The sequence below is a fragment of the Empidonax traillii genome, unplaced genomic scaffold (genome assembly GCF_003031625.1).
Source record: "Empidonax traillii isolate 1590-97213 ecotype Southwest subspecies unplaced genomic scaffold, ASM303162v1 scaffold340:size591717, whole genome shotgun sequence".
In the NCBI taxonomy this organism is placed as follows: Eukaryota; Metazoa; Chordata; class Aves; order Passeriformes; family Tyrannidae; genus Empidonax; species Empidonax traillii.
In genome coordinates, this window is record NW_020955533.1 from 34,846 (window position 1) to 44,800 (window position 9,955).

A 9,955-nucleotide genomic window follows, 5' to 3' on the forward strand; every position below is an offset into this window, starting at 1 on the left:
GATGACCACCATCTCCCACCACAGAAAAGGAGAGATCCTGACTCTTCTGTTAAAAGCCAGTTGGATTTTAAGGCAGTGTTATGCTCTTCCACAATCTGGCTCAAGTTTTCCCTGGCTTGGAACTGGCAGCATTCAGTGCACCACTAAGCCCATTGCCTGAGGTGTCTCGGCTGCCACTGAGTTTCCCTCTTGCCCACAGGTGTTTGCTTACCCTGCCAGCACCACATCACACAAGGATTTTTCAGCAGCAACTGCTGGCAGGGGAAAAGAGAGAAAGAATGTCTACCCATCTCCTTGGCAAGGAGAGATTGTTTATCTTCTTGGAAAGGAGAATTGCCTGCACAGCTTCACAGCAAAGCTCTTGGCTGGCTTGGCACATCAGCCACAGCACAGCAACAGCCTGACTTTTAAAAGGCAGTCCCGAGCTCGAGCTCGGGATGTACATCCTGATCTAACCAGGCAGAACATGACGTTCTGCATTTGGCTGCAAAATGAATTGGAAGCATCCACAGGCCTCCACCTCTGTCCAGCACAGCTCTGAGGCCAGGAGGGAATACACATCCTGAGAGATGCAACAAGTGTCATGGGAAGAGTCACTGTCGTCTCTCCGGACGTTTCACTTTAATCCACACAGCCAAAATTCTAGAGCTGTGCTTCTTCCGCCACTAAAAATAAATGAGAAAGGCCAAGAAGTCAGTAGATTTAAAGTCAAATCTCAACAGGCCACAGCAGTAGCTAGACTCCTGCTACAGTGGGCTGACACTCATGCACCAGTGTGCATGGCCCTCACCCTGCTTATTGCCTGTGCTGGTCCCACTCCTACTCTCTCCCACAATCCCCCAAAGCGGACAGAGCTGGACAGAGGACACAGCAACAGGAGAGGCAGGGTATGGCTGAGCCTTGCAAGCACTTCAGAAGTTGTGAGTGCATTCCCTCCTCCAAGTCACCCTCTTGCTTTGGGAATTCTTGTCAAGGGAGCAAGACCACTGTGTGTTCAGCAGGGCTGGAAACAAGCCCACCCTGTACAGAGCAGATGCCTTGATTCCTGCCAGCAAGGAGGCCCTCAGCCATCATCCTACAGCCTGCACCTGAGAGGCCTTGGTGCTCTACTTGCAGCACTGCCCCAAGAGATGTTTCTCCATCCGCCTCCTTTGTGCTGAGGACCTGAGGGCTGCACCTGCTGATGGAAATGGTCATCACCATCAGGGTGACCGAGCGGTCTCCACTCTCCCCCAGGGCCTGCACCAGGGGCACTGCTGATGTGCAGATGCTCCCTGCCAGGACTCGCCCTGACTCCTTGGCCAGGAGGACAGCCCTGGCTCTTGATGGAGATCAGCTGCTCTCCACAGGCACTTCAGGCATTTCCTCAGTGCTCTGCCCATTGTTTGTTAAACAAATAGCTCTCCCCGGCTCAGGATGGGGCTTTTTGCAGAGCCCCAGAGCTCATTCACCCCGGGGAGAGAGCCTGACCATTTGTGCAAGGACTATTTTTTTTCTCCAGATTGCAGGGAGCTGACAGCCTGCATTATGTCAAAAGCAACAGCTGGAGAGGAGTTCCCATTGCTGTTATGTAGTTGCTTTTCTGCTGCAGCAGCATGTGGCAGAGCCTGACTTCTGCTCCTGAGACCCCTCCCCATACCAGGCACCTCTTCTCTGCTCAGCCACAGCAGGCAGAGACCTGGCATCTCCCAGCCCACCCAGCTGCCTTTCACTGGTACCTGGACAGTCTATCACAGCTCAGGGTTACCTGGTCCTCACTGATCTTCCTTTGGTGTCCACACACACACACACAAATAAAAACCACACAGCAAGCAGAGCAGTAACTTTTATGCTAAAAATCAAGGGGCCTACAGGTACATCACTAAAAGCAAATATAAGCCAGACACTAAACACTGTGGGTATGCCCTCGGGGCTTGAGTGTGTGCGGGAAGTCTGGAACATGAACACACGAAGCCACGCACCATGTGCTGAAGCCCACGTGGGTGTCACCCTGGTTCCCAGCCAAACCTCACAAGCACTGCTGTGCCACAGCCCCAGGCCAAACACAGGCTGGGAACACTCCCTGTGAGACGGCAAACCAAAGCAAAAACTAAACATTGTTCCCTCTCACAAGCTATTGCAAGCCTGAAAATAGACTCCAGTCTGCTAAGTTGCTGGCAAAGTATCTTCCTTTCAAAATTACTTTATATGGAGAAGGGGAAACCTTCCATAAGCAGCATCTACTCATTTTAGCTGGCATGGCCTCAGCTGCTCCCTCCCAGGTCAGTGCTCTGTGAGAGGCAGCAACAGACAGGAAGTGCTTTTGGTCTTCCCGACTCCCAGGGCTGCCTGCTGCTTTCTGTCAGACTTACAAGCCTTGTTCTTTACCACTTTCTGAAGGCATTTCTCATCTTCCTTTAACCTGGCTTTGAAGAGACTAAGAAGTTACAGAAGGAAGCTCCAAGACATCCGGACCAAAGTAGATGTCAGATGCTATGTCTGTTTGGATGCTCCATCTCTGACTTCAGCAGCCCAGTGACCCTGGAAAGGCTGAAAATGCAAATGCAGCTTTGCCCCAAGTCCTGGACACTTGAGATTGAGTCAGCATGAGGAAGGGTCCTGGGCCACCATCTATCTGCCATGGAGCAACTCCTGCTTTCCACACCACTAGGCTCAGCATGGAGCAGACCAGTACTGGTGGAAATCCCACCCCTGCTGTTATACCATGGTTTGGGAACGCTGCCTTCAGAGACCTTGTGTGTGACCTTTATATCATAGAATCATAGAATGGTTTGGGTTGATCATCCGGTTCCATGAGCTAAAGCCTGGAAAGAATGTGAAAAGCTTGCAGTGGGAGACACAGAAACAAGGCATGGCAGTATTTATGCATGGAAAAGCAAACAGGGCTTGCAAAAATCCAACCTGATTAGACTTGTTACGTGGTAATCTCCTATTTAGCTGTAACCTCAATCAACCTCAGCCCAACAAAGGATTAAACACATTTTTTTTAAACACAGCGTGCCTTTCCAGCATTAGAAAAAACAAACATGGGGCGGAATTTGCTGATCAGTAATCATTCCTTCCTAGTGAATTTGGACATGCTATGATGACTGAGAATGAAGACACAGGTGAAATATGGGATCCTCCCGGGCAGTGAAGGTTTTGCATAGTCCCCAGAATATTGCTGCTTTCCAGGACTCTGCCAAGTAACATATTAAACAACTTCCGTAGTAGATTTTAGCATAGTAACCATAAAATCTCAAGCTCCAGTGAACCAAAACTTTTCCATCTAACTAAATGCCTTTTAAGGAGGAATTTATGGCCTATGCTACAAAAGTGGAAAACCCCAGTCACACATGAATTTTAAAAACACCAGCAGCATTTTTAAACACTGAACAGCAATGAACTGTAATGTTCAGGATTCAGTCCCGAAGGGCAATAGAGTCCAGGAAGGCTGGATGTGCTTCAAAAAGGAATGCTTAAATACTCAAGAGCAGGCTGTCCCATTGTGCAGAAAGACAGGTCACCAGGGGAAAAGACCAGCCTGGTTAAACAGAGAACTTAGGCTAGAACTTAGGAGAAAGAAACTTCAGGAAAAAAAGACGATCTCTGGAAGGAGGGTCAGATAACTTGGGAGGACTATAAGGATGTTGTGAGATCATGTAGAGAGAAGATTAGAAGGGCCTCTTGAGGAGCCTCGGGGGGACCTCATTGCTCTGTACAACAACCTGAAAGGTTGTAGTGAGGTGGGGACTGGTCTCTTCTGCCATACCTCCAGTGAGAGGACCAGAGGAAATGGCCTTAAGATTAGACATGGGAGATTCAGGTTAGATATTAGAAAAAAATTTTTCACTGTTAGGGTGGTCAGGCATTGGAATAGGTTGCCCAGGGAGGTGGTGGAGTCACCATTCCTGGAGGTGTTTAAGGGGTGTCTGGATCTGGTGCTGGGTGAAATGGTTTAGTGGTTCAGGGCTTACCAGGGGGAGTGCTGGGTGGATGGCTAGACTTGACTTAAAGGTCTCCTCCAACCTTGATGATTCTATGATTAAGCCTTAGCCCTATAAACTCTCTCTCAAAATCCCAAGGCACTGTGTGCTGAGAAATCAAGCACCACACTGAAAAATACCACATCCCTACACCACCCTCCATGTGAAAGGACCCCATGGTGCCAAACAAAAGGCGAAACCCCAACCGAGCACCTGCACAGCTGTGCTCTGCCACGGACTCTGCGTGCAGCACAAAAGTGCTGGCAAGATCCACCTGCAAGCACAACGCTTTCCTTTGTGGTAGAGGACAGCAGGTAGAGGGCCACTGCTGTACTGCCCACTCCCATCTGATGCAGAAACCCAAACCAGCTTCCCAGGAAAGTTAGGGAACTTGATTCATTTCCAGTTACAGATGACTTAGCAAAAACTTGTCTAAATCTTTCACCAGCAAAGACAAAACCGTTTATAAAATGTGGAGAATCTTTTAAGTCCCTTAAAATCCAGGAAAGGAAGAACAGGGGGAAAGAACTAGGGCAACCTAAGCCTTTTGTAACAAATCTGGAGGAGTTTCTTGCAAAATGTGATTAGATATGAACTATGCTTTGTGGTGTCTAAAAGAGTTAGGAGCCTTTGAGTTTAAGGTAGCTGTATCAACCAATGTCAGTGATAACAGCAGTCTGCCATCTCCCACAAGGTTTTTCCCAAACCCCTGGTTTTGCTCTACTCTGGTAGTGGGTTAAAAGAAAATAAACCACCCTCAAAAGTAAGATATTTCTGGCAAAGCCTCAACAGCTGAATTTGGATGGAATGACCCAACAGATGTGATTTATGTTTCTTGTTTTGAAGTTGACCTGTGGGAACTTGGCACCTCTTTGCTTGCAGCGCAGATGTAGCTTTATGGTACACTGGAGCATCAGCAAAGCAAAACCACTGATGTGCTAAAGTGGCAGGAATTTGAAGGCAAGGGGGGTGGCCTTACTTGTCGCCGGGGCGATCAGTCTCCACAAGAGCCTGGCAGTCACAATCCTACATCCATCAATCTGTTTTTTAAGCCCTGTGGACAGCCAAGAACCTCATACCCAGATTTTCCTGAGCCCCAGAGCTGGTGGGTGGCACCTTAGCTAAAAAAAAAAAAACAACACCTTCCAGGAGGAATGCTGTCTTGGGAAGCCAAAATGATACCTCTCTGGGGGAGCGCACAGCTCCAGTGACTGTGAGATTTAGGCAAGTTCAGTGCTGATTACAGTGAGCTTTAAAAGAATCTCTCCTGGTTCTGCTGTTCATAAGCTCTGCAGCCTGTGGGATGGATGCTGCAAGGTGCTGAGCCCTCATCATCGTAAGGAAAACCACTGCACGTTCACAGTGCTGGTAAAAGACTTTCATGGAGCCGTGGAGCTTTAAACCACATTCAGATCAACAGAAATAAAGCAGACTGCTTGGCAAGCCAGCAAATCTACCCTTCACACAGAGAGGCCCTCAGTTTCCACCTTCAAGAGGTCTTTGTAGGTAGGTACAAAGCAGCACCAGTTCCCTGGAGAGTGAAACACTGTCTCTGATGTCTGCTGAGAGCCACTTTGTGGTACGCTGACTGGGCAAGGGCGGGCTCTTGGCTTCTACCAGGAGAGAAGTGAGCATAATACACAGACAAAGCCTTGACTGACAACAGCAAAACCACCAGGAGACTCCAACCCTGTTGGCACCAGTATCGGGGACTTCAAATCATTAGGCCTTTAGGCTGTGCTGAGGCAACTTCAGCAGTATTTCCAGCAGTTACAACACGTCTCTCGAAGCAGGTATTTGCTGGTAGCTAATGATAACAGAGACTCGGGGGTATTTGTCCCTTCTTGCACTGATTAGGCAACAAGTTGGTGCCTGGTATTTTTCAGCTCAGAGAGATCATCGTGCCAGAAATCCTCATAGCTTTTTTTGATGGAGGCTGGTGCTTTGAGGTTGTTTTTCTGCCTGGCTTGAGCTGAGCCATGCAACTCTAATTCTTTTTGCCAGCTGGCTTTGGAGGGCACTGGGTACCACAGTCCTCCTGCTCCAGGTCCTAGCTGGCAGTAAATAGCCTCAGTGTGTGCACTGTGTGCAAAATGAGTTTCAGCCTGCATTCCTGAAGCCACCAACTCCATAAAGAGGCTCTTCTGAACATCTGTGCACAGCTGTGTGACAGCAGTGACAAGAGGGCAGCTCCCCAGCTGTCAGAGCAGCCTCCCCTCCTGTGGAGGGTCCACCAGAAGAGGCACCCCTGTACCTGCCCCTCCAACAGGCTTCTGCTCTGCATCTGAACCCACCCTACCTGCAGCACCTGGGAGCAGGCTTAAGTGTAGCTGCATTTTCACAGGCAGAGAGCAAAGGGACACTCCATTTAAAGGCAATGCTGGAAAACAGATGGTAAACTTCACAGCATCCATCTCCTGCATCCTCAGCCTCGGGATTAGCTACAAAGAGGCTGCTGGGGCACACAGGTAGAGACAGGATGCGGGTAGTGGCTCCCTGACAGGGAGCAGCGCAAACCCAGAGTCAGCTGTGAGTGCAAGTGTAAGGGCAAAGTGGAACCTCAGCCAGGAGAGAGCACCATGGCATCACTGCTTGCTCCCCCAGAGCAAAAAAGCAGGCAGTTTTGCCATACCCTGCTGGCACAGCACAACAGCAGCCAGGCAGCTTCAAGGAGCTGGCAATCAAGTAGGGTACCTTTTTCCAGACATCCCCAACACTCCTACTCACATGCAACCCACTCCATAAAGGGCTGACTGGATCCCTGCACTTGCCAAGTGCATGTATATCCAGGGTTATTTCCGTCCTTTCAAATTCTTCTCAACTGTGTCTTCCTTTGCCCTCCAGCAGGAAGTTTTGGCTGCAGCGGAAGTACCTTTTTCTGTGTGGCTGCATGATTTTTGTACAAAGGACACAGACATCACATCTGAGAAGTCTGGGAAACAACCAAGGACAAGGTCAAGGCAAATTATGCAGGGCCAAGGATGGGCTTCTTCCTTTTGCTTTTTAAAAACAAAAGAAACATCCAATCGGGCATGCAAAACAAGCCTTCCATCTCCAGGAATAACAAAAAACAAACAAACAAACAAAAACAAACACTTCCCCTGTCCCAAAAAAGAGCAATCAAACACAGTTATGATCCACTGCTGGAAACATATTTTTCTGGATCTCTTCTCAGAGATGCCCTTGAAAGGCTGCTCACTCTTGCACCCAAAGGATATAATCCTTATAGTCCAGAGAGGGAAAGCAGACATTTCAGAGCCAATCTGCCACAAGCAGGAAGCCTAAGTGCCCTGTCACCCAAGAACTTCGTTCTCTGCAAAGGGTTGCACGCAAATGACTGATGCAGGATCCTGCCTGTTTGTGGTCTCCCTGTGCAGGATTCCAACCCAGATACTGCCTTAAGGACATCACATCCATTTGTAGTGGAAAATGGCAAAAGCCAGTACTTCCACTCATTGACTCCCACAGCATCCAGGTTCTTCTAGAAACCCAGAAAACTGCTCTCTCCTATCTGGAAAGATATTGGAAAAGGCTCTAGGCTCTGTGGGGATGATGGGATGGATGTTCTCTCCTGTCATTGTTTCAAAATCTGTGCAGAGATTACAACTCCCCCACCCCTTCCCACCGAACAGTCCTAACTGCCAGGAGGCCCTTAGGGCTACAGAAATACTTCCAGATGTCTACCACGTGTGTGGGATGAGTCCCTGCTTCTGCTGCAAGTCACAGAGCAACGCATATCACTAGAAGGTGGTCCATGGCACAAGAAAGGTTCATGCAGCTGAGGGAAATCTCAGAAGAGTTGGTTCCACCACCACTGCTGAGCAGCCCACATCCATCCTGCTGCCTTCCCTGAGATGCTGGGTTAGAGCTCTCCCAGCAGCAGGAGCCAAAAGAAGAGTGGTTCCCCAGAGTGATGGAGGAGGGGACATTTTGGCAGTGGTTCAGCACCACGTACTCCAATGATGTTCTTAAACAACAGGAAACAGCCTGTTTGAGGCTGGCACGTCAGTGGCCTCCCAACATCCTCTGCCCAGCAGCTCATGTTTGCACTGACCTCATCAAACTCATGTCTCCAAGCCCCACCAAGTTAAGCCAGAACGCAGTGTGGGATGAACACAGGGAAGTGCAGTCAAGGGTTGGGATAGTATCTTAGGAATATTAATACCTGTTCTGCAATGAACTCCCATTTGACTTTGGGAAAGACAAGTGAGAACACAGCCCTCTTCTCAAGTACACACCTGAAGCATGACCTCAGAATCTTTCAAGCCCATCTGCTCACATGTCTGGGCCAGCAGGACCAAGTTGCACAGATCTTTAGGACTGCTTTTTAGGACTGCTGTGACCACCCCCTGAGTCCACTGGGCAGAAAAGTCTCCTTCCAAATAGCAGACAGAGGCACAGAGTGAGACCATTCTCATCTCACCCCACATTACCCTGAGAGCTGAACTCCTTCCCTCCAAGAGTTAACACGTACCACAATGTTTCTGGCTAATATGTAACCCTGATGTTTTGCACAAGGTTTGTGAAAAGCCACACAGGCCATTTAATGGGCAACATCAAAGTCCATAACCTAATCCTTACCCAGCCTTTCATGCCTTCCTTGGGAGTTTCAGAAACATTTTTTTTGCAAGCATACTTGGCCTCAGTTATGGGAAGAAAGAGAGGGAGGAGGTGGAGGTTGTGACCTGCACATACTGTGTTTATGAAAACGCTCCTCCACCAAAACAGCACTGGCGCTGCAATACTGTCCTTGAGACGTTCAGTAAGTATATTGTTTGCCTGCTGTGTCCCATCCCTCCTTCCCTCCCTCCTAGACAAACGCACTCTCAGAAGCCAGAATTTCTAGTAGAGGCTTTGTAGCAGAACAATTTCTTCCTTGAGCACCATCCCTAAGAAAAAAGCTCAGGATGAATCAAGCTCCTGGTTGGAAATGTTGCAAGCGCAAACCACTACGTGCAGCTCACAGGAAAGTCACTGCTTGTTTTCATTTTGAACCAGAGAATGCTGGCTCTGAATTTCTGTGGTTTTCACATCCATTTATCATTTCCTTTCCTCGCAGTTTGCAACTTTCCTGGGCAGAACCCTCCCCTGGACAGCTCAACCCTTTTGTCCCATCTCCCAGCAGGGCAAATTGCAACCTGCAAGGCAAAAGTACGAAAAGTGGGGCCGCGTAGCTCCAGCACCGCTGGAAGCCAACAGCGAGCGCCCAAGTTCCTCCGCACTTCTGTGGCTGCTCTGAAGTGTCACTCCAAGTTTAGGCAGCGCCACCCGACTGGGACTCTCCGGTCCATTTAAGGTGGGTCTGAACTCATCTTCACTCTACAAATAAGCACCCCCGATGAAACCAAACAGCGGGAGGAGCACTCGGGAGGCGCAGATTTTTTTTTTTTCCCCGTGCAGCCGGGCGGCTGTAGCGGAACATCTCCCCCCCCTACTCCCGCACCCCGCTCCCTTCCCCGCACCTTGCTCGCAGGCTCCCTTGCTGCGCTGGCTGATGGCGGGCTCCCCGCGGCTCTGTGCGCGCAGGCTGGCGGCGCGGAGCTGGCAGCCGCTGCCGTAGGTGAGCCCGTCGCTGCCGCACACCGGGTAGCGGCTCTTGCAGAGGCACACGCCGGTCGGGCCGGCGGCGGGGAGCCCCGGTCCGCTCTTCGCCTTGCGGCGCTGCCGGCTCTTCACGCACTCGAGGCCCGGAGCGCAGCGTCCTCCCGCGGCCCCGCACGCCTCGCCCTCGCCGCGCCCGCACTGCCAGCAGCACCCGCAGGCGTCCCGCACCCGGCCCAGCGGGCACCCCCGCGCCGGCAGCGCCGGGCACAGCGCCGGCTCGCAGGGCCCGCAGCCCCCCGCTGCCGCCGCCCCCGCCGGGGCGGGCACCGCCAGCGCCGCCAGCAGCGGCGGCAGCAGCAGCAGCAGCATCGCGGAGGGCGGCATGGCGGCACGGCGCCGCCCGCCCCCGCCACCCGCTTTAGCCGCCGCCGAAGGGGGAAACCCCT

General features: G+C 50.8%; 1 protein-coding gene across 2 annotated transcripts in view; it reads right to left on the bottom strand.

The window, feature by feature from the left end:
- The window catches only part of IGFBP7 (insulin like growth factor binding protein 7), a 16,475-nt gene extending 6,575 nt beyond the window's left edge, over window positions 1-9,900 (bottom strand). For both annotated transcript variants that reach the window (XM_027892167.1, XM_027892166.1), the window contains exon 1: window positions 9,428-9,900. In XM_027892167.1, coding sequence (XP_027747968.1) covers window positions 9,428-9,893 — 466 coding nt within the window. In that variant the 5' untranslated portion in view covers window positions 9,894-9,900. The remainder of the gene's footprint in view (window positions 1-9,427) is intronic.
- Between the last annotated feature and the right edge of the window lie 55 nt (window positions 9,901-9,955).